This window comes from Balaenoptera acutorostrata, chromosome 1, assembly GCF_949987535.1.
Source record: "Balaenoptera acutorostrata chromosome 1, mBalAcu1.1, whole genome shotgun sequence".
In the NCBI taxonomy this organism is placed as follows: domain Eukaryota; kingdom Metazoa; phylum Chordata; class Mammalia; order Artiodactyla; family Balaenopteridae; genus Balaenoptera; species Balaenoptera acutorostrata.
In genome coordinates this window covers 88,673,709-88,698,401 of record NC_080064.1, presented here as the reverse complement: position 1 = coordinate 88,698,401, position 24,693 = coordinate 88,673,709, and the positions used below count along the sequence as shown (strand labels likewise).

Genomic DNA, 24,693 nt, shown 5'->3' with positions numbered 1-24,693 from the left:
GCCCCTCCTACCGTCTCACTGTGGCTTCTCCTCTGTCCTTGGACGTGGGGTGTCCTCCTTGGTGAAGTCCAGGGTCTTCCTGTCAATGATTGTCCAGCAGCCAGTTGTGATTCTGGTGCTCTCGCAAGAGGGAGTGAGAGCACGTCCTTCTACTCCGCCATCTTGGTTAATCGAGCTAAACATCTTTATTGAAGTATAATTGCTTTACAATGGTGTGTTAGTTTCTGCTTTATAACAAAGTGAATCAGTTATACATATACATATGTTCCCATATTTCTTCCCTCTTGCATCTCCCTCCCTCCCACCCTCCCCATCCCACCCCTCTAGGTGGTCACAAAGCACTGAGCTCATCTCCCTGTGCTATGTGGCTGCTTCCCACTAGCTATCTATTTTACATTTGGTAGTGTATATATGTCCATGACACTCTCTCACCCTGTCACATCTCACCCCTCCCCCTCCCCATATCCTCAAGTCCATTCTCTAGTAGGTCTGTGTCTTTATTCCCATCTTGCCACTAGGTTCTTCATGGCCTTTTTTTTTTTTTTCCTTAGAGTCCATATATATGTGTTAGCATACTGTATTTGTTTTTCTCTTTCTGACTTACTTCACTCTGTATGACAGACTCTAACTCCATCCACCTCATTACGAATACCTCCATTTCATTTCTTTTTATGGCTGAGTAATATTCCATTGTATATATGTGCCACATCTTCTTTATCCATTCATCTGTTGTTGGACATTTAGGTTGCTTCCATGTCCTGGCTATTGTAAACAGAGCTGCAATGAACATTTTGGTACATGACTCTTTTTGAACTATGGTTTTCTCAGGGTATATGCCCAGTAGTGGGATTGCTGGGTCGTATGGTAGTTCTATTTGTAGTTTTTTCAGGAACCTCCATACTGTTCTCCATAGTGGCTGTATCAATTTACATTCCCAGCAACAGTGCAAGAGTGTTCCCTTTCCTCCACACCCTCTCCAGCATTTATTGTTTCTAGATTTTTTTGATGATGGCCATTCTGACTAGTGTGAGATGATATCTCATTGTAGTTTTGATTTGCATTTCTCTAATGATTAATGATGTTGAGCATTCTTTCATGTGTCTGTTGGCAATCTGTGTATCTTCTTTGGAGAAATGTCTATTTAGGTCTTCTGCCCATTTTTGGATTGGGTTGTTTGTTTTTTTGTTATTGAGCTGCATGAGCTCCTTGTAAATCTTGGAGATTAATCCTTTGTCAGTTGCTTCATTTGCAAATATTTTCTCCCATTCTGATGGTTGTCTTTTGGTCTTGTTTATGGTTTCCTTTGCTGTGCAAAAGCTTTTAAGTTTCATTAGGTCCCATTTGTTTATTTGTGTTCTTATTTCCATTTCTCTAGGAGCTGGGTCAAAAAGAATCTTGCTGTGATTTATGTCATAGAGTGTTCTGCCTATGTTTTCCTCTAAGAGTTTGATAGTGTCTGGCCTTACACTTAGGTCTTTAATCCATTTTGAGTTTATTTTTGTGCATGGTGTCAGGGAGTGTTCTAATTTCATACTTTTACATGTATCTGTCCAGTTTTCCCAGCACCACTTATTGAAGAGGCTGTCTTTTCTCCACTGTATATGCTTGCCTCCTTTATCAAAGATAAGGTGACCATATGTGCGTGGGTTTATCTCTGGGCTTTCTATCCTGTTCCATTGATCTATATTTCTGTTTTTGTGCCAGTACCAAACTGTCTTGATTACTGTAGCTTTGTAATATAGTCTGAAGTCAGGGAGCCTGATTCCCCCAGCTCCGTTTTTCGTTCTCAAGATTGCTTTGGCTATTTGGGGTCTTTTGTATTTCCATACAAATTGTGAAATTTTTTGTTCTAGTTCTGTGAAAAATGCCAGTGGTAGTTTGATAGGGATTGCATTGAATCTGTAGATTGCTTTGGGTAGTAGAGTCATTTTCACAATGTTGATTCTTCCAATCCAAGAACATGGTATATCTCTCCATCTCTTTGTATCATCTTTAATTTCTTTCATCAGTGTCTTATAATTTTCTGCATACAGGTCTTTTGTCTCCTTAGGTAGGTTTATTCCTAGATATTTTATTCTTTTTGTTGCAATGGTAAACGGGAGTGCTTTCTTAATTTCATTTTCAGATTTTTCGTCATTAGTGTATAGGAATGCAAGCGATTTCTGTGCATTAATTTTGTATCCTGCTACTTTACCAAATTCATTGATTAGCTCTAGGAGTTTTCTGGTAGCATCTTTAGGATTCTCTATGTATAGTATCATGTCATCTGCAAACAGTGACAGCTGTACTTCTTCTTTTCCAATTTGGATTCCTTTTATTTCTTTTTCTTCTCTGATTGCTGTGGCTAACACTTCCAAAACTATGTTGAATAATAGTGGTGAGAGTGGGCAACCTTGTCTTGTTCCTGATCTTAGTGGAAATGGTTTCAGTTTTTCACCATTGAGGACAATGTTGGCTGTGGGTTTGTCATATATGGCCTTTATTATGTTGAGGAAAGTTCCCTCTATGCCTACTTTCTACAGGGCTTTTCTCATAAACGGGTGTTGAATTTTGTCGAAAGCTTTCTCTGCATCTATTGAGATGATCATATGGTTTGTCTCCTTCAATTTGTTAATATGGTGTATCACATTGATTGATTTGCGTATATTGAAGAATCCTTGCATTCCTGGGATAAACCCCACTTGATCATGGTGTATGATCCTTTTAATGTGCTGTTGGATTCTGTTTGCTAGTATTTTGTTGAGGATTTTTGCATCTATGTTCATCAGTGATATTGGCCTGTAGTTTTCTTTCCTTGTGACATCTTTGTCTGGTTTTGGTATCAGGGTGATGGTGGCCTCGTAGAATGAGTTTGGGAGTGTTCCTCCCTCTGCAATATTTTGGAAGAGTTTGAGAAGGATAGGTGTTAGCTCTTCTCTAAATGTTTGATAGGATTCACCTGTGAAGCCATCTGGTCCTGGGCTTTTGTTTGTTGGAAGGTTTTTAATCACAGTTTCAATTTCAGTGCTTGTGATTGGTCTGTTCTTATTTTCTATTTCTTCCTGGTTCAGTCTCGGCAGGTTGTGCATTTCTGAGAATCTGTCCATTTCTTCCAGGTTGTCCATTTTATTGGCATAGAGTTGCTTGTAGTAATCTCTCATGATCTTTTGTATTTCTGCAGTGTCAGTGGTTACTTCTCCTTTTTCATTTCTAATTCTATTGATCTGAGTCTTCTCCCTTTTTCTCTTGATGAGTCTGGCTAATGGTTTATCAATTTTGTTTATCTTCTCAAAGAACCAGCTTTTAGTTTCATTGATTTTTGCTATCATTTCCTTCATTTCTTTTTCATTTATTTCTGACCTGATCTTTATGATTTCTTTCCTTCTGCTAGCTTTGGGCTTTTTTTGTTCTTCTTTCTCTAATTGCTTTAGGTGCAAGGTTAGGTTGTTTATTCGAGATGTTGCCTGTTTCTTGAGGTAGGATTGTATTGCTATAAACTTCCCTGTTAGCACTGCTTTTGCTGTGTCCCATAGGTTTTGGGTCGTCGTGTCTCCATTGTCATTTGTTTCTAGGTATTTTTTGATTTCCCCTTTGATTTCTTCAGTGATCACTTCATTATTAAGTAGTGTATTGTGTAGCCTCCATGTTTTTGTATTTTTTACAGATCTTTTCCTGTAATTGATATCTAGTCTCATAGCGTTGTGGTCGGAAAAGATACTTGATACAATTTCAATTTTCTTAAATTTACCAAGGGTTGATTTGTGACCCACAATATGATCTATCCTGGAGAATGTTCCATGAGCACTTGAGAAAAATGTGTATTCTGTTGTTTTTGGGTGGAATGTCCTATAAATATCAATTAAGTCCATCTTGTTTAATGTATCATTTAAAGCTTGTGTTTCCTTATTTATTTTCATTTTGGATGATCTGTCCATTGGTGAAAGTGGGGTGTTAAAGTCCCCTACTATGATTGTATTGCTGTTGATTTCCCCTTTTATGGCTGTTAGTATTTGCCTTATGTATTGAGGTGCTCCTATGTTGGGTGCATAAATATTTACAATTGTTATACCTTCCTCTTGGATCGATCCCTTGATCATTATATAGTGTCCTTCTTGTCTCTTGTAATAGTCTTTATTTTAAAGTCTATTTTATCTGATATGAGAATTGCTACTCCAGCTTTCTTTTGATTTGCATTTGCATGGAATATCTTTTTCCATCCCCTCACTTTCAATCTGTATGTGTCTCTAGGTCTGAAGTGGGTCTCTTGTAGACAGCATATATATGGGTCTTGTTTTTGTATCCATTCAGCCAGCCTGTGTCTTTTGGTGGGAGCATTTAATCCATTTACATTTAAGGTAATTATCGATATGTATGTTCCTATTCCCATTTTCTTAAATGTTTTGGGTTTGTTATTGTAGGTGTTTTCCTTCTCTTGTGTTTCTTGCCTAGAAAAGTTCCTTTAGCATTTGTTGTAAAGCTGGTTTGGTGGTGCTGAACTCTCTCAGCTTTTGCTTGTCTGTAAAGATTTTAATTTCTCCATCACATCTGAATGAGATCCTTGCTGGGTAGAGTAATCTTGGCTGTAGGTTTTTCTCCTTCATCACTTTAAGTATATCCTGCCACTCCCTTCTGGCTTGCAGAGTTTCTGCTGAAAGATCAGATGTTAACCTTATGGGGATTCCCTTGTGTGTTATTTGTTGTTTTTCCCTTGGTGCTTTTAATATGTTTTCTTTATATTTAATTTTTGACAGTTTGATTAATATGTGTCTTGGTGTGTTTCTCCTTGGATTTATCCTGTATGGGACTCTCTGTGCTTCCAAGACTTGATTAACTATTTCCTTTCCCATATTAGGGAAGTTTTCAACTATAATCTCTTCAAATATTTTCTCAGTCCCTTTCTTTTTCTCTTCTTCTTCTGGGACCCCTATAATTCGAATGTTGGTGCGTTTAATGTTGTCCCAGAGGTCTCTGAGACTGTCCTCAGTTCTTTTCATTCTTTTTTCTTTATCCTGCTCTGCAGTAGTTATTTCCACCATTTTATCTTCCAGGTCACTTATCCTTTCTTCTGCCTCAGTTATTCTGCTATTGATCCCATCTAGAGTATTTTTAATTTCATTTATTGTGTTTTTCATCGTTGCTTTGTTCCTCTTTAGTTCTTCTACGTCCTCGTTAAATGTTTCTTGCATTTTGTCTGTTCTATTTCCAAGATTTTGGATCATCCTTACTATCATTATTCTGAATTCTTTTTCAGGTAGACTACCTATTTCCTCTTCATTTGTTAGGTCTGGTGTGTTTTGACCCTGCTCCTTCATCTGCTGTGTGTTTTTCTGTCATCTCATTTTGCTTATCTTACTGTGTTTGGGGTCTCCTTTTCACAGGCTGCAGGTTCGTAGTTCCTGTTGTTTTTGGTAGCTGTCCCCAGTGGCTAAGGTTGGTTCAGTGGGTTGTGTAGGCTTCCTGGTGGAGGGAACTAGTGCCTGAGTTCTGGTGGATGAGGCTGGATCTTGTCTTTCTGGTGGGCACGTCCACGTCTGGTGGTGTGTTTTGGGGTGTCTGTGGCCTTATTATATTTTAGGCAGCCTCTCTGCTAATGGATGGGGCTGTATTTCTGTCTTGCTAGTTGTTTGACATAGGGTGTCCAGCGCTGTAGCTTGCTGGTCGTTGAGTGAAGCTGGGTCTTGATGTTGAGATGGAGATCTCTGGGAGATTTTTGCCATTTGGTATTACGTGGAGCTGGGAGGTCTCTTGTGGACCAGTGTCCTGAAGTTGGCTCTCCCACCTCAGAGGCACGGCCCTGATGCCTGGCTGGAGCACCAAGAGCCTTTCATCCACATGGCTCAGAGTAAAAGGGAGAAAAAATAGAAAGAAAGAAAGAGGATATAATATAGTGAAGTACAATAAAGCTATTATAAAGCAAAGCTATACAGACAAAATCTCACCCAGAAGCATATACATATACACTCACAAAAAAAGGAACAGGGGAAAAATTAATATCTCCTGCTCCCAGAGTCCACCTCCTGAATTTGGGCTGATTCGTTGTCTGTTCAGGTGTTCAGCAGATGCAGGCACATCACGTTGTTTGTGGAGCTTTAATCCGCTGCTTCTGAGGCTGCTGGGAGAGATTTCCCTTTCTCTTCTTTGTTTGCACAGCTCCCGGGGTTCAGCTTTGGATTTGGACCCGCCTCTGCGTGTAGGTCGCCTGAGGGCGTCTGTTCCCCACCCAGACAGACCGGGGTTAAAGGAGCAGCTGCTTTGGGGGCTCTGGCTCACTCAGGCCGGAGGGAGGGAGGGGTACGGATGCGGGGCGAGCCTGCGGCGGCAGAGGCCGGCGTGATGTTGCACCAGCCTGAGGCGTGCCGTGCGTTCTCCCGGGGAAGTTGTCCCTGGATCACGGGACCCTGGCAGTGGCGGGCTGCACCGGCTCCCGGGAGGGGCAGTGTGGAGAGTGACCTGTGCTCGCACACAGGCTTTTTGGTGGCGGCAGCAGCAGCCTTAGCGTCTCACGCCCGTCTCTGGGGCCCGCGCTGATCGCCGCGGCTCGCGCCCATCTCTGGAGTTCATTTAGGCGGCGCTCTGAATCCCCTCTCCTCGCGCACCAGGAAACAAAGAGGGAAGAAAAAGTCTCTTGCCTCTTCGGCAGCTGCAGACTTTTTCCCGGACTCCCTCCCGGCTAGCTGTGGCGCACTAGCCCCTTCAGGCTGTGTTCACGCCGCCAACCCCAGTCCTCTCCCTGTGATCCGACCTCCGAAGCCCAAGCCTCAGCTCCCAGCCCCCGCCCGCCCTGGTGGGTGAGCAGACAAGCCTTTTGGGCTGGTGAGTGCTGCTCGGCGCCGATCCTCCGTGCGGGAATCTCTCCTCTTTGCCCTCCGCACTCCTGTGGCTGCGCTCTCCTCCGTGGCTCCGAAGCTTCCCCCCTCCGTCACCCGCAGTCTCCGCCCGCGAAGGGGTTTCCTAGTGCGTGGAAACCTTTCCTCCTTCACGACTCCCTCCCACTGGTGCAGGTCCCGCCCCTATTCCTTTGTCTCTGTTATTTCTTTTTTCTTTTGCCCTACCCAAGTACGTGGGGATTTTCTTGCCTTTTGGGAGGTCTGACGTCTTCTGCCAGCGTTCAGTGGGTGTTCCGTAGAAGCAGTTCCACGTGTAGATGTATTTCTACTGTATCTGTGGGAAGGAAGGTGATCTCTGCATCTTACTCTTCCGCCATCTTCTCAGCATCCTCAAAGCTTATTCTTTAGGCCTCTTATTTTTTCCATCCATGCTAACACCATAGTGCAAATGACTCAAATGTGTATCTTCATACATGTATATCAACAGATATCTCCACTTAGATATTTTAATGGCATCTAAAACCTAATATGTCCAACACTCAACTCTTGGTTTCTACCCTTCAAGCCTGCTCCTCCCCTGTTTCCCACCAATCTTCCCATCCAAATAGATGCCACCACTTCCAATTTCTTTCTGTTTCCCTCAAGTTTTCTGTCTTTGGATTCATCAAAATTTCTCTGTTGATCAGAATTGACTCAAGAGATAAAATTCTGGTTGTTGCTTCCTTTGCTCTCAGAGACGTAAAGTTATTAGTAATTCAGGTCAAGAATTTATTCAGTGTTCTGAACTTAGAGTCTTATTTTTAACATCTTAAAAGAAAATATCCCATTTTAGGCTAGAGAAGAGCAAACGTGACCTACTGGGGTCAGCAGAGAACAGTGTGTCAAAGGTTTAGACCCAGAGAAGGCACTGGGAGTGATTAGTTACTAAGCAACTCTCCTAAGCACTTAGATCACTGATGTGATCAGTACTCAGCTCTGTTGTTGGCTGATAGGAAGTAAGAGACCGGAGGAGAGTATCAGACAAGTGCAGAAGTGCCTCTCAGAGTTGGGACCAATGGACAGACGTGGCAGCCATCATGAAGAGACAGCTGCTCCTGTTTGCTCCATAGGGATTATCAAAGTTTCCTGGAGAATCCATAAACTACTGAAATTATTATCTTTGTTGACTCCAGCCAGCCTGCTCAATGGCATACCATCCAGACTGGACACTTAGTTAGCTATCAGTGAATTAGCTTATGCTAAAAATGGAGAAAAAGATTCACTATTTCCAGGCTGCCTACAGTGTTTTTTTTTTTCCTATCCCCTTTCTCTTACACATTCTGTTTTTGCCTTTGGCCCTCGATAGTCTGTAGGAAGAAGGCTTACATATAAGTATTGTAGGGGAGCAAAATTTGCCATCCCTAAATGTGTCTCTTTGGCATGAGGATTAATTTAGGCTGAGTATATTTAAGAAACAGAAGACTCAGGAAGTCTCTCTTCTACATTCTCCTTGGCTGCCTAAATAATTTAGATAAAGGGCCTGTTCCCAGAATAGAGCTATCACCAGAGATATGAGTTAAGTGTGGTCGGGGGAGGGGGAGGGATGGGGACTCAGCTGGACCTAGAGATCAGAGTCCACTCTGTGTCCCATAGTCTCTGCATGGCCCAGCAAACATTTATTTACCAAACATTTGCTTTTCCATCTCTATGTCAATTACCTTCCTCCTCTTTAAATTGCCCAAACTACTACCCCCAACATCCTCTTTTGTCTCTAGCTGAAGATGGTACTTAAGGTGAGGATTTAGGCCATTTTGGCAAGTTACTCAGTTTTCCTGGATCTCTCCCAGGTGTTCATGTTATTAAAATTTTGTTTGATTTTCTCTTGTTATTCTGTTTCATGTCAATTTAATTCTTAGACCATCCAGAAGAACCTAGAAGGGTAGAGGAAAATTTCTTCATTCCCAACAATATTGAGAAAGAAGGAACTGATAATTGACTTGGGGAAATTAAAAGCAGTTGGTTTCAACATTTTGGGCTATAGCCCACAGTAAGAAATACATTTTATCTCACAAACCAGGATATATGTACTCATAATCAGAAAAGCTCATGAAATAGCATTCATTTACCCTTATCATATAACGGTATTTTCTCTGCTACTTTTTTCTATTTTATTTCATTAACAGTTTTCTGATTGTGACCACTAAAGATTTTACAGTCCACTGACAAATGGGTTGTGGCTCTGAGTTGAAAAACTCTAAGCTATAAAATATGAAAAAGACAAAAATGTTGAAAGTCCTCCAGGTTTAGTTTGAGTGGTGAGGAAACTGGGTACCACTAATTGATAAAAATAAAGAAGAAATTGGAAAGGGGAGTTGATAAGTTTCCTGTGACTACTGTAACAAATGTGAAAGGAAAATAAAAATGGAGTTGGTGTTGCTAAGAGAGCTCTCTAAAATGAGCCAGGAGGCCATTGAGGAGGTGTGACTTGTGTGCATCTTGGCCTGGATGAAATCTGGTCTTTTGATTCTTGTCCTACTCAGGATCCTTGTTGGACCGTTACTCTAGGGTGGCTCCTGGCAGCCTATCTGCTTGTTTGGGCCCTTGCCCTAGAACAGCTCATGATTCCTGGAGGACAGATGTTTCCTGACTTGCGTCAGGGGCGGTCACGGTTCTTTGGCAGCTGTGTGGCTTTAGTCTTTGTGGGCCCTTGACTCTTTCTCTTCCCTAGAACACTCTTTCGGTTTTCCCTGAATCTGTGTCTCCCAAATTGCAATTCCTAAGGCCCCAAATAAAGCTCTTTTTTCTTTGCAGCCTCAATACTGATTATTGTTTGACACAAATTACCATAAACTTGGGATCTAAAACAACAAAAATTTATTCTTTCACAGTTCTGGAGGTCAAAAGTCCAAAATCAATATCACTGGGCCAAAGTCAAGATGTTGGCAGAAGCACACACCCTCCACAGGCTCTAGGTGAGTATCTGTTCCTTGTCTCTCCAGCTTCTGGAGACTGCATGTGTGTAGGCACATGGGTTTACCAGGTAATTGTGCCTCTCCCTCCCTCCCTCTCTCTCTCTCTCTCTCTCTTTCTTTCTTTCTTTTTCTTTCTTTCTTCCTTTTCTTTCTCATCCACCTAAGAAATCACAGTATATTAGAGTAGATGTAGAACCACTTTGTACAAATATAGGTTAGTGCCTAGCACAATATCTGCCATGTTGTAGGTACTTGACAAAATATTTGTTGGATGATTGTGATAATTCTTTTTTTTTTTAAAGTGACCTTTCACCTAAAAATCTAGTATTTTTCTGGTCCATTATGTGTCTCCTCTTGGCCATCAGAAACCTGCATTCAGAATTTGGCATGCAACCTTAGAGGATATATGGTTCCAGTTGTAATCCCTCATTTTTACCCTTTTTCTTTTCTTAATTTTTTAAATTTTTTTTTTAAAGTTATTTATTTATTTATTTACGGCTGTGTTGGGTCTTCGCTTCTGTGCGAGGGCTTTCTCTAGTTGTGGCAAGCGGGGGCCACTCTTCATTGCGGTGCACGGGCCTCTCACTATCGCGACCTCTCTTGTTGCGGAGCACAGGCTCCAGATGCGCAGGCTCAGAAATTGTGGCTCACAGGCCCAGTTGCTCCGCGGCATGTGGGATCTTCCCAGACCGGGGCTCGCACCCATGTCCCCTGTACTGGCAGGCAGATTCTCAACCACTGCGCCACCAGGGAAGCCCTTTTCTTAATTTTTAAAAAAAATTAACTAATTTATTTTTGGCTGCGTTTGGGTCTTCGTTGCTGCGCGTGGGCTTTATCTAGTTGCGGCGAGCAGGGGCTACTCTTCGTTGTGGTGCACGGGTTTCTCATTGCGGTGGCTTCTCTTGTTGCGGAGCACAGGCTCTAGGCATGCAGGCTTCAGTAGTTGTGGCACATGGGCTCTTAGTTGTGGCTCGTGGGCTCTAGAGCGCAGGCTCAGTAGTTGTGGTGCACGGGCTTAGTTGCTCCGCGGCATGTGGGATCTTCCCGGACCAGGGCTCTAACCTGTGTCCCCTGCATTGGGAGGCGGATTCTTAACCACTGCACCACCAGGGAAGTCTCATTTTTACTCTTGAGGTAAGAAAAACAGAGAAGATAGGTGATTTGTCTAGAATGATCTAGTGCTCTTTTCACTACACTCCTTTGCCTTTTCACATTCGTTTTAAGCCAAGCTTCTTTTGAGTTCACCTGTCAACCTAAATAAGCAGTACTATTACTAAAATGTGGTAATACTCTAGTTCTTTCCCCTGTTGGTATTTATTTTCTTCAAAAGCAAAATGCTTCATTCCACTGGGACCCAGAGTGACTCATCTAATCACAGCTTTACACAGTGGATCCACTCTCATACCTTATATCTGCTTCCTGCTGCAACTTTGGAAATGTGTAGTGGCATTTTTTGGATTATCACTATTAATGGGTAGAGCAGGGCTTCTGTATTTAATAGCTGGAGTAATGGAATGCTTAGACATTCTACGATGAGTAGGACAGTGTGTCACAACAAGGAAATATCTCAATTGAAAATAATTACTAGAAGGCAATATCCTATGCCACAAAGAGTTATCCTCTATGTATTTACATTAGAGTAGACCTTTATGACTTCAGATCATCTCCATTTTTTTTATGGTAAAAATAATTATGGTGAAAGTAAAGATTTTTTCAAGAGATTAATTTTATCCAGAGAAGGCAAAACTGGGTCTCACTAATAACGTTAGTTATCTTTTGAAGACACAGATAATTTTAGCCAGGGTTTGGGTGAAGTGGCAGATATTCTTCAGGATCATTCATCGTAGAGAAGTCACATTATGTTGAGTAATTTAAGGAGTAGGCTGTGTTTAGAGGAGAATAATGTGAAGTGACCTGGAACTGGTAGAAAGAAAATTATGAAGAAGAATGTTGCTACTACTAATCTAATGCTGAGAATGGCTTTGTGTTGTCAGAGAACATGTGAAATATGGATTTAGTGAACAGAGTTTGGTTAGAAGTTCATGGGTAATTTTGGAACAATTTCTTATTGTGAAACACTGGGAAGATGGGGCATCTCATTCACAAATCAAAAAAAAATTTTTTCTTTTAAGTATGATTTATTAAATACTTCTGTATCAGGCACTGTGATTTACAGATATTATTTCATTTGACCATCTGTCTATGGAATCTGGACATTCATTCATTCAGTAATAAGTAGTAAGTGAAGGTTTTTTGAGCAGAAGAATTACATGATGTGAGTTATACTTTAGAAAGATTAATATGATAGCATGTGGGATGGCTTATTAGGTTGATGAGAAACTGGAGGCACTTAGTAGATAATGACCACAGTCCAGTGGAGAAGTAATGAGGACCTAAGCCAGAGTGATGGCAGTGGAGATAGAGAAGAGGGGATGAATTTGGATGAGATGGCCATAATTAAAGGCTGAGTGAGAATGAGTCCATTTTAGACAGTGGGTTTGGTTTTATTGAGTTGAGGCAGGGTCTAATCAATTGGAGATGTTTTACTTCAATGTAATTTTTAATGAAATGCTGACTATAATAGGAAGGTTTTTAAGTTTGGTCCATCAGCCCTCATTCACACTTGACAGTGTAGAGAGTTAGTAGCTCTGGCTTAGAAACCGGTCTGTCACTTTTCTCTGCCTGACCTTGGGCTATTTACTTAGCCAGGCACATCCTTAGCCTTCTCAGCTGCAGAATGTCCATAACAAATACCTTTTACCTAGAGTCCTTGTGAGACTTGGATATGATAATTCATGTGCTTTGGTCAAAACAGAAGCTCAGCAGATCGTTATTATTGTTCTTGCTCTACTTTATTTGCCTTATTCATTCTCATTCTCTTATGAGTATGCAGTGGATATTTCCAGTGGCTGCATGATGTGCTTATATGATATTGCAACAGACTGAATACAGAAGAAGACGTGAGAATTCAGCTGTCTTCTATTAACCCAGGCACAAAAGAGATTTGTAAAAATTTAAACAATACTACTCTTCTCACTAAATTCTTATTTTTGAAAAACACTTATAAAAGCAAGAGTAAAAAATATCATGTCAACATGTAGAGTTCGTTATTGTCATTTGTCCATAAATAAATTTGTGGAATTTGTGAATAAGTATTCAAATATTTCTCACTTTATTGTTTTAATACAATAGATATTGACAGATATCACCCCCATAACCAAACATCTCTTAGAGGCTGCAATAATTTTTAGGAAATGCAAAGGGGTCCTGAAACCAAAAAAATTTGAGAACTACTAATTTAGAGACATGAGAGCAGGCTCCAATAGGCTAGTATCTACTTCTCAGAGTCCAAGGTCCATTGAAGACTTTAATAAATTGGGTTTCCTTTCTGGCAGCTGACAAGTAGCTGATGAAGGAACCCCATTGAGGTGAACTTCTGGGAGGGAATGATAAGGGGAATTATAACTGGGGACTTTCAGGGAAATGATAGGCCTGGAAAGGGTGGTTTTAGATAGTGCTAAGCCTCTCCATTCAGTTTTTTTTACTGTACTTTAGGATTAAAGATTATGATAGTATATTCTAAGAATTATTTGTTTTATAGACTTTTTATCATGCTTTTGGCATGTAAAGTGTCCACTGGGGACTATTCCTGGAAAGAATCTAACTAAAACTAGAGAAAGTTATGTCACCACTTGACGCTTTATATGGAAGGACTGAAGATCAGCTGACTTAGTTTAAATTCTTTCACGTTCCAAGCAGCTTTAGGATAGAAAACCAGAGCTGCATCTTCTTTATTTAAAGCTTCTCTCTAAAATCCTGTAAAGGGGGCTTTTGTTACTTGTGACAAGTTCCTAAAGAGAAAGATTAAAGTGATGGCGTTCTTTCCCTACTTTTCTCCTCTTTTGAAATGGTTCTAGAGAATTTACTAGTGTGGTTGCCAACCAGTGATCACAGGTCACGGCGTGTGTGACAAAGTCTATTTTCCAGTCTGCACATGTTAGTCATGGTCTGAAGTGTTTAATATTTTCAGAACATAATCTTTTCCTAGCCCTGAATTTTTTTTTTTTTTTGCAAAAAGAATCTTGGAAAAACAATGATTAAAGGCTTAAAAAGAAACAAAAACAAACAAAACTCCTAAATTCCAAGGTAAATTTTGCGTAATAAAAGAATTCTTTTGCATTATGTCATTTACACTTTCAAAGGCTTCATTTCTATGCAGTCTGATTCTATTACACCTTTTGTAGTTAATTGAAATAGTTTGCTAATTACTGTTATTCTCTAGATAGGGTTGCCAGATAAAATAGAAAGTAAATTTGAATTTCAGGAAAACAATGAATCACTTTTTAATATAAGTATATCCTCAATATTGCATAGGACAATACTTATGTTAATGAATGATTTGTTGTTTATCTGAAATTCTAATTTAACATCCTATACTTTAATTTGCTAAATTTGGCAACCCTAAACTAAGCACAAACAGGTTCTTTGGTTTGTCTTTACTTAGCGTTATATAGAACAGGTTGTATTTTCAAATGGTTTTATAGTTAAAGACAAAAACTTAAATTTTCTCAGTGAAACAATTATTAGTTGGCAAAAAGTGTTCCTTTGTGTAAAACAGAATGGTTAATTCTCAGAAACTGAGTCCTAAGACTAGCACTGGTCTTGCAAATCCAGTTTTGCGGGTCAGTTTGGGAAACGTTCTCTTCTCTTTATGGTTAAACTGGCTCCACCCAGCTGCTGAAATGAGATATAAGTTGTAAAAAAACCGGAAGTTGGATAGGCTGCCTTTGCTTCTGGAGGTAAGTGTCTCCTGTTTTCTTTATGTCCGAGCTCTTCGCAGAGCGCTTAAAAATTGAATCCAGCTCGGTGACAGTACTGAGAGAGCAGGCGCCTGTGCTGACCCGGGCCGTCGGTGACGCAGGATGGATGCTTTATTAACAAACTGTGTTCTGGAGCTTGCGAGCTTGTGTTGAGCTAATGAGTGCTCACGAACGAGTTAGATTAATGATAAATCACGTGACTTTGACTACGGCGCTTTAATCCCATGAAAAGGGTGATTGTAAGTAGAGACATGTCTGGGATCATGAAAAGCATTGACTTTATTCATGCGTCAGTGTTTTTATGTTTTTGTTTTTTGTGTTTAATTTTAAGCAATGGAAACTCCCTTTTTATCTAAAGCTAATGGCGTAATTACCTATATGGAGGTTACTTAGAATCCTATTTGGCTTTTAAAGTGTCTTTTAATTTAGAAATCTTAGCTCCCCTCACCCCCACCTGTGGTGTGCCTTTGGAATTTCAGAGACGCTCTGGGGTGACTAGGTGTTACCTCTGCCCTTATTTTTTTTACGTCTTGTGCTGCCCTAAGGGCAAAGGGGAGTTTTCCGTTTGTAAATGTATTATTAGAAGTATTTCTTTATAAAGCTAAACTTCTTAGTTCAGATATTTTCTTTTTTCTCTGAATTAAAGAAAAAGTAGAAAGATTTTGCATGTTTACTTGGATAGTGGAGAAGTGGGAGGCTAAAATTTGGTCTATTGATTTACTGAAAACAACGAGCTAGACTTTTTAAAGGATGGTTTTGTTAAAAGGGATGAGTTCTACTAAGTCTTTTAATAAGCCAGTATGTGGATTCCTTTTGCTGGCTGTACCTTCTGTTTCACACCTGTCCATTTAGGTAATGTCAGATTCCCTGGAAATCACATTGTAGTGCATTGCGTTGAGTGCTGTTTTCAAGGTTGCCTGCTAGTCATTGTGAAAGGAGATCAAGGAGTAGGATGCCTTTGCTGCCTTCAGAAATTTGCCTGAAGACAAGTCAACCAGTTGTGGCCGAAAAATGTGATAAAATTTTTTATTAGCAAAAAAACCCAAAGCTTTTGGAGCTTCCCAGAAGAGACTGGTTAAAGTTGGCAGAATTAGGCAAAGGATTTTAATGGAAGACCTGGTTTGTGGTGGGCACTGTGCTAAATGTTTCGTAGATGTTATTTCATTTAATCTTCACATAAAGCCCTTGATATTGGTAGCATTGTCTCTAACAAAATGAGAAATTTTAGGCTCAGTGAGATTAAATAATTTGCCCAAGGTCAGTCATTAAGGTGGTACCTGCTGGATTCAAACCTAGGTCTATGTGATTTCAGAGTCCTTACCACACACTGTCTCATAGGACAGAGTAGTTGATAGCATTTTAAATGGACCTTGAATGACAGTAACAGTAAAAGTAATATAGAATGTTTGAAAATAGAGACAAGAAAAAAATCTGAACACCTTACAATTAATTTAATGTTTCTTTACAGTCTTCAAATATGCATGTCTTGTAGTGCTTTTTAAATTACAAAGCACTACATGCTTTAAAAATATGCAAAATTCAAAGAGGATGAAAAAGAAGTCCATTTCTTTTCCCATATTGAAAACACTTTCCTAGGGGCTAACCACTATTGAGAACGGTTAAAGCATGGTGTTTTTTCTTTTCCCTTTTCTTTTATATGCACTTGGTACATTATGTATCATTTTGTAGTTTGCTTGTTTTCATTCCTCATTGTGGCAGGAGCATGTTTCCACCTGAGTACATGCAGATTCATGTCTTAAGCTTTTCTGAAAAGAGTTAACACTCGCAAAGAACTTAAAAGAATGCCTAGCTCTTAGAAAGCAGTCAGTAATTATTAGCTGTTATTTCGGTCATTATCTACTCTATTTCATTCTTTTAAATGGGTACACGGTATTTTATTTAAAAATTTTTTTTATTAAAGTATAGTTGATTTACAATGATGTGTTAATTTCAGGTGTAGAGCAAAGTGACTCAGATACACACACACACACACACACACACACTTACACACACACATATGTATATCTCTATTCTTTTTCAGCTTCTTTTCCCTTATAGGTTATTACAAAATATTGAATATAGTTCTCTGTACTATATATAGATCCTTGTTGGTTATCTGTAGTAGTGGGTACACAGTATTTTAGAGTTTGGGTATAGCATAGTATATTTTTTGTAACCACCTAAATTGTCTTAAATTTTTGCTATTACAAATAATCCTTGCATAATTGTGGAAGGTTTCTTTTTCTTTCTTTCTTTTTTTTTTTTAAATTGAAGTATTGTTGACTCACAATATTATATTAGTTTCAGGTGTACAACAGAGTAATTCAAATTTTTATAGAATATACTCCATACAAAGTTATTATAAAATGTTGACTGTATTCCCTGTGCTGTTTGTTGTGTGGGGGTTTTTATAGGATAAATTCCTAGAAGTGAAATTTCTCAGTCAAACATTAAACATATTTTAGTTTATTAGGAAATTGTCAAATTTCCTCCAAAAATATTGCAGCAATTTACACTCTTCAGTGTATGAGCACACTTATTTCTCCACATGCTTGCTTATATAGGATATTATCAGTCTTTTGCATTTTACATGAAATGATAGGCAATGTACCTTTATTTTTAACATAGTTTAAGCACAGTGTTCAGATATTTTCCGTATCTATTTTTTTTCCCATTTAACATATATCTGTTTTTACATGGGTAGGAATTTGATGGATGGCATAATGGAGGTCCCAGTTAGAAGACAGAACATGGGGAGAAAAAAAGTGAGGTACTTGTTCCAGAAATAAGTACAAATGGTACATTGTTGCTAGAACATGGATTGGGCTGAATACACATTAAATGCCTAATGCTTTTGTCTTTAATTGAATAATTCCGGGGAAGCTGTTGAAGGTTTTTGGTGAGCGGAGTGATATGATGAGAATTGTGCCTTAGGAAAATGATCTTGTGGTGTTGTGTAGGATTTGAATGGAGATACAGAAACAGGGAGGCCAATTGAGAGTATTTCATGAATCTGGGTGACAGATAATGACGGCTTTGTGCTTGAAGGTGGTGTCGGAATGGAAAACTGCAGACAGATGTAATAGAGGGAATGGAAGGTAGAAGAAACAGAAGGGATAGGTAGGTGCCTGGAAGGGTGGAGGTCGAATTTGCTTAGCTTATTTGGAAATTGGGGTCCCAAAGAGTGTTTGGAGTCAAATCTTGAGAATTTGGGGTTTCAAATATTTTTTTTAAAAAATTAATTATTTAATTAATTTTTGGCTGCATTGGGTCTTTGCTGCTGCACACGGGCTCCCTCTAGCTGCAGCGAGCGGGGGCTACTCTTTCTTGTGGTGCGCGGGCTTCTTACCGCGGTGGCCTCTCCCATTGCAGAGCATGGGCTCTAGGTGTGTGGGCCTCAGTAGTTGCGGCACGTGGGTTCAGTAGTTGTGGCTCGTGGGCTTCGGAGCACAGGCTCAGTAGTTGTGGTGCACTGGCCTAGTTGCTCCGCGGCATGTGGCATCTTCTTGGGCCAGGGATCGAACCTGTGTCCTCTGCATTGGCAGGCAGACTCCCAACCACTGTGCCACCAGGGAAGTCCTGGGGTTTCAAATCTTGTTGACTAGAAATGTGTTGATAGGCCACCGTCAAAATAGGAAAGTCAGATTCAAGAGCTAGTTTGGAGGAAAAAATAATGAATTTCATTTCAGAAAAATTGAGCTTAATGTCATCCAAACAGAAATCTATGTATAGTTGGAAATTTGAGTCGAAGCATTGTGGAGATGCGGGATGGGGGCAATTGAAATATTTGGGAAATATTATTCAGGGGTGATAATTGAGGCTATGGAAGGGATAGCCTGTAGAGAAATGTGGGGGGGGGTCAAGGAAAACAGTCTTGGGGATGGATATCTTCATGTAAGGGTCATGAAGAGGGACCAGATTTATAGTATTTTTTATAACGACTGTTTCTAACATTTGACCTTCGACCTAGTTAGGCTATTCTTCACTGCCCTCCAAAGTCCATTCTCACTTTGCTCTTTCTATCTCTACTTCTTTTATTGCTCCCAAATTGTGCTCATTCTGAATCCCTTTTCCTGTGGGATTACTGTGTCAGCTTTTAGTGCCTGATTTGAAGCTGTGGATGACTTAGTGGTTAAAACCTCACAGACTAGACTGGAGATCATACTTTTCACCACTCATTTGCTGTGACTTTGGCAAGAATCTTAATCAGTGCCCTGCTTTGCACACTGGGGACAATAATACCCCTCACACCTTCCTGGGTTGTTTTGAGGAATGTGTGCTAAGTCCTTGACATGATGCCTGGTATGTTGTGAGCCCTTAGCGCTTCTATCATATTCTCCTTTACCTCTCAATCGCCATAATAGAATGCAGTTTTTTTCTGCCCTGTCCCTATGTGATCTTAGGCAGTAGTTTTTTTTTTTTTTAAATAACCTCTGTGAGCTTCAATTTCCATGCAACAAAAAAATGTTTTTGTTTTTTCCAGGGATTAGAGTTCATACGTGTGAAGCACCTACTATGTTGACTAGAATAGAACAGGCATTCAATAAATAGTAACATCATTTAAATGATAGATTAATGGTATTTGCTCTTGTTTCATCTATTAGCTTTGTGTCTTTAGAGAAGGGACCATTCCACTTAGCATCTAATATTGTTTTTAGGACAGGACTATTGTGAGGGCCATGTGGAATGATCGAGATGAAAGCTCTGTGTGTAATAAGATATTTGCTTCCAATCATTTTTCCAGAGAATGAATAAAGAAAGTGGAAAAGTTGCTTTCTGATGATGCTGTGATTAGAGGAATCAGAATTATATCAGAGAGCTCCCAATTCCTTTTTCTTCAGTGGTTTCCTTTACCTTTCCTTTTACTTAAACTCTAAATTCTTTTCAGAATTCTTTTCAACCATTTTAGGTTGTCAGACCTGACAGATCTCATTGTGCCATTTTTTATGCTCTATGTTTTTTAGAATCTTTACTGAAAATGTCATAACTCCAATTGTTAATTTAAAAAATCATTTTTCTCTGTACTTCCTGCTGTGAAAATGGAGTCTGAAACATTTTTATCTGGGGAAGTGGAAATACTTGACCTGTTTTTCAATTTCCCTATAATTTGAGATTCAGCTACCAAAGTCAATTTAACTCTTGATGTGGAAATTTTCTATGAATGTAAAGTTAAATTGCTGGAAAGAAGGGGAGCAAATTTTCTGAAATATTTCAGAAGGCTTGAGCAAGTTAAATGCAGATGAAAGAAATATATGGAAACCTCAGTTTTTTAACCACAATAGTGTTCAGAAGAAATTAGCACATACTGGTGATGCAGAAAGTTGCTAGTGATTATAAATAATGGCAATTACCATTTATTGGCAACTTAGTGTTTTTAGGCATTGTACTACTTGTTTTTATATCCATTCTTTCAGGAGCTTTAGTTCTACGAATGAAGTCTCTACCTTCCTTCTCAGACTCATAGAGTGTACCTGACATTCTGAATTAAGTAGGCTAATTTAGATTTCACGTTTGTCACAGCATGCCCCCACTCACATTGTTCGCTGTGAAATTTAGATCCTTGCTGTACCTGTTTACTTTCCACATCCTTCTGTCTCCAAGGAGGGAGCAATGATGTGGAGTGAAGAGAATGAGAATGTTGGAGTTAGATTTAGGTTCTAGTCCTAAAAGTGTACACGGTTTCAGGTACACTCCCTGGTATCAGTTTCTTCATCTCTAAAATGATGATAATATCTGCTTGTTGTAAGGATTACATTAGATGTACTATCTACCAGTTTCTCACCAAATGTCTGTTTCTTTTTCTTCTTATTCACACTGTGGCCCCTTTCTTCCCCCCCCCCGCCCCCATAGTAAAACTGTAATCCTTTCCTTTCTTATTGTTACAGAAATTTCATTGCTTTCTGTATATCTCTTGTGCTTAGTCTTAACTTTTCTGATTTTATCAACCTCCTTATCCTTCTCTGGTTCTACCTACTTTCCTAAAACTTTCTGCCTAATTCTGCCACTGTACAAGTGAACACCTATTTGTACCTCTAACCCCACTCCCTCTAGGTTTTGGTCACAGGCCTACCAGGTTTGCCCCAGATCCTAGACGAAATGCTGAAATTACACATGTGCTGTGTCCCAAAATAAACTTTTAATTCAGCTTGGAATTTCAATTCTATTTTTTAATGGAAGCAATATTATAAATGGTGGTTCTGTCTCTAGGCCAAAAGCCCAGAAACAAAAGCATGTTTAACTCATAAGTTAATTGAAAATTTTATACTTATAACGAAGTAAAAGAATATAATGCCATTGCAATTTTAGTAATAAAATAAAATAAAAACAATATTGAATAAGAAGTAGTTATTTACTTTATACATTGTTTGTAGTATGTACTTGATGGAAATTTTGAATGGAGCATTCAAGTGCTTTAGGGATTGCAGTGTTTGTATATTATGGTTATGATGAAATAAATATTCACATTTTAAGGCAAGACAAGAAAAATTTAAACATAATGTTTTTTCTCTGCCCCTTTGGCCACCTCCCTCCCCTCTAGTGTGCACTATGCATCCGTATTATGGGTTAACCAGACTTCCTCAAAGGCGGAAATACCTGCTCAACCATAACGATCGATTTTTTCTTCTGGCGCCAGTCATGTAACTCCTTGAAAAATAACATTCCTTTCTCAGTCCAGTAAGGGGTTGATTACCCAACACTCACCTTGTACATGCAGACATCTTTGGTGAACTTTATGTATGATGCCAATATATTATTTCCCTTAAAGATAGTGATTGGTGTAAAACAAACTGGTCAGATGACCTGGGGAGATACTGGGCTCCACCTAATGGAAGTTCTTAGCTTAAATACTTACTTATGACCTTATTAATGTTACTAGCTGTATCATTTGTATTCTGCCTATTTTACACGATTATTGTTTCTTGCATTACCAACGAGTGGCTGAACCTCAGATAAATTTAGTGATGATTAGGAAACCTGAAACGATTGAGCAAATATATAGTACTATAAGATCAATGATTGTAATAGTGTAACTCTAGTTGTGGGAAGAAGCAACAAGAGGGAACCATTTCCTGGACCATAACAGACTAGTAAGACAGGTGGTATGGAGACTTTTGGCTACTGTTAACTGGGCCTAGTTCAGTAATGGCATATTGAGTGGCCTATCAACAAAATCCTTGCTGACCTGGGAATGAGCATTCTTACTGCCATGGGACAAATTGGTCCCAAAATGCCTACCAAACCTTGGTCGAAATTAAGACTGAAAGGGAAGGGATTGTAAAGAATGTTACCCAACATTCACTTTTACAAGAATCAAGTCATCAGCCACTGCAGTCGCTGACCTACGGTACACCCTCAAAGGAGTTCACGGTGAAGATCAGGATGAGGCACTCTGTGCTTTGGGAAAACTGGCAGAACAGGCCTTCAGATAATTAGATAATTTCAGGAGAAAATTTTATGAACCCAGTTTCTTGCATCTTCCCATACTTAGAAAAGCACTAAAACCATTCACTAAGATATCTCCTCCTTGTGAATAATAGTAACCTTCTACCAAGATGTGTACTTGATTGCACGTACCCCCCTCTCTAAAATCACATAATACTGGCGTTCCCCTTTACCCCTTTGGAACAGTTCTCAGAGCGCTCTGAGAGACTGTCTTCTGGATTGTAATCCTCAGCTTGGCTCAAAAAATTTTTGCATTTCTTTCTCAGATTGACTACTGATTAATTTTTTTTTTAATATAAAAGGTCACTGTGAGAAAGCTAATTTGTTTGCCATTTTTACAGTTTTTGTTCAGGTTCGCAAATGAAATAATATAGAATAAGACATTTTCCATAAGTCCATCTCCATCTCTAAAATCCTCCTTGTGGCTTGGTTTATTTGTTTCTTCTATAGTTCTGAGAACTCTCCTTTTTTTACTGAAATCCCTGATACTCCTAAATTAGAACTTGATTCATGACTGAACTTTAATGGTCTGTGTATGCCATAAAGTTATGTTTTCAAACTGCAGGTTAAGATTCATTGGTAGGTTATGAAATAATAATTCAGTAGGATGTAACCAGCATTAAAAAAAGACAAGAATAAAAAATATATGAGTTTATTATATGCGGTAAAGGTAAATAGTATCTCTTGAAATGTTTGTAGCGTCATAATGTAAAAACATTTCTTACTTTGGGTATGGTAAAAAAAATTTAAAAACCCCACAGCATATAGCAAAAAATATCCTTTTCCAAATTATTTAGATATTTTTTAGTAAACTCTTTTGGTTTAGTTTTTGCTTTTTTGTGGCTTTTTGTAATTGAAAGAACCTTGTTACCTCACACCTGTGCATTAATTAAGACTCTCGGTGCTTACACTCATTTCTTGGATGATGTAGAGTGGGTGTTACTGGCGAGTTCCCATAATTTTTTGTGTGTATGTTAACTTTTGAACTTCTTTGATGCCTTCATTTAAAACAAATGACTGGGGCTTCCCTGGTGGCGCAATGGTTGAGAGTCTGCCTGCCGATGCAGGCGACACGGATTCGAAACCTGGTCTGGGAGGATCCCGCGTGCTGCACGGCGCGGCTGGGCCCGTGAGCCACAATTACTGAGCCTGCGCGTCTGGAGCCTGTGCTCCGCAACAGGAGAGGCCGCGACAGTGAGAGGCCCGCGCACCACGATGAAGAGTGGTCCCCGCTTGCCACAACTGGGGAGAGCCCTCGCACAGAAGCGAAGACCCAACACAGCCATAAATAAATAAAAAATTAAAACAAACAAACAAACAAATGACTGGTAATAAATGCTAGAGCTTGAATGCAGTATAACTAGACTCGATTAGTTATTTGCTAGTTTAATCATCTGACATGGTTTTAAAAGATGTGCTTTCCTCCATATTTCTTTTTTCTTACATGTCCTTGGAGTCGTACAATAAAAAGACATTTAATGATCAATTTATTTAAAAAATCCTTAATTAACACATAATCCTTTTTCTTACATCTAAATATTTTTCAATTGGATTCTTCTAATTTTATCTGAATTTTACTTTGTTGTAATAAATATATTGTCCTGTTAATGTCTGTAGTTCACAATGACAATAATAACTACATATTCATCCAAGTACGAGAATTTGGTATTCAGATAATAAAGAATACACTCGTTTTGAAGTTTTATCTTCATGTGAGATGTATGTAGAGCATGGTAAAGGCAGTCGTTATACCTTTTTACTAAGTGCCTGTCTTTCAGGCAAGAAAGAAAACTGTATAAATCTCATGAGGTTTGGTAATATTTCAGTTAGAGAATCAGGATAACCTCTCTTTTAAACTTTTAAACTAATAGGTCTGTCTTTGTCCTAGGATGACAAAATGCAAGTTATGATATCTTTTCTTTTATTTCTCTATATTATACTCATGGTAGAATGTGAATATTAAAAACCTGTAAAAATCATACAAAATTGGTGGGAGTTTTTCCAGTGCTTGAAGAATGATCTCGTAATATAATAGCTCATTATCCACATTCCATAATTTTAGCTTAAATGTTTCCACGTATAACTCTTTATTCCTTTTCATAACTATGCAATCTGTTGGCATAGATTGCCTAATGAATTAATGTATTCATTTGAAAAAGGTTCCTTAAATCATTAACTGGGAAACCATCATTGGCCATTGTTATGAAAATAGAACTTTACCTTGAGTGGTCGGTATCTGACTAAGGATAAAGAAATTGCTGTTGTCTACTTCTCTCGCTGACCTTGTTTGTTATATTTTCCTAATGAATGACACGTAGTGGTGTCTTTTTCACTTCCCTTTCCCATCTTATACTTCATGCTCTAATAATTCCCAGTATGCTTTTCCACTTTGCTTTATCCTAAAATCATAAAGTTAGTGTTGCCCTGATTTTATTCCAGTTCATCTGTTATATTTTGCAAATGAAGAAACTGAGACAGAGATTAAGTGACCTGATTGATTGATGTTATTCAGCTACTTAACGCATAGCAGAGACTAGAAAGAAAGTCTTGTTTCCACTTTCACCTGGCAGGAAGTCAGTGCCAAATAAATATTTGTTAAACCAAACTAACTCTTCCCACTGTACCATTCTTTAAGTGAGGCACATTTCTGCATTTAATTTTCATAATAACTTG

General features: G+C 39.0%; 1 protein-coding gene across 3 annotated transcripts in view; it reads left to right on the top strand.

Annotated features, from left to right (window-relative positions):
- Positions 1 to 24,693, top strand: part of FRRS1 (ferric chelate reductase 1) — a 115,259-nt gene that overhangs the window by 50,518 nt on the left and 40,048 nt on the right. The window contains exon 2 of one of the 3 annotated variants that reach the window (XM_007169540.2): positions 9,674 to 9,757. Coding sequence is in view for 1 of the 3 variants with exons in the window: in XM_007169537.2 (XP_007169599.2) it covers positions 14,802 to 14,816 (15 nt within the window). In the remaining 2 variants the exon portion in view is untranslated. Of the gene's footprint in view, positions 1 to 9,673; positions 9,758 to 14,522; positions 14,557 to 14,699; positions 14,817 to 24,693 lie in introns of those variants that run through there. The other 2 variants (XM_007169539.2, XM_007169537.2) reach the window with 2 other exon arrangements.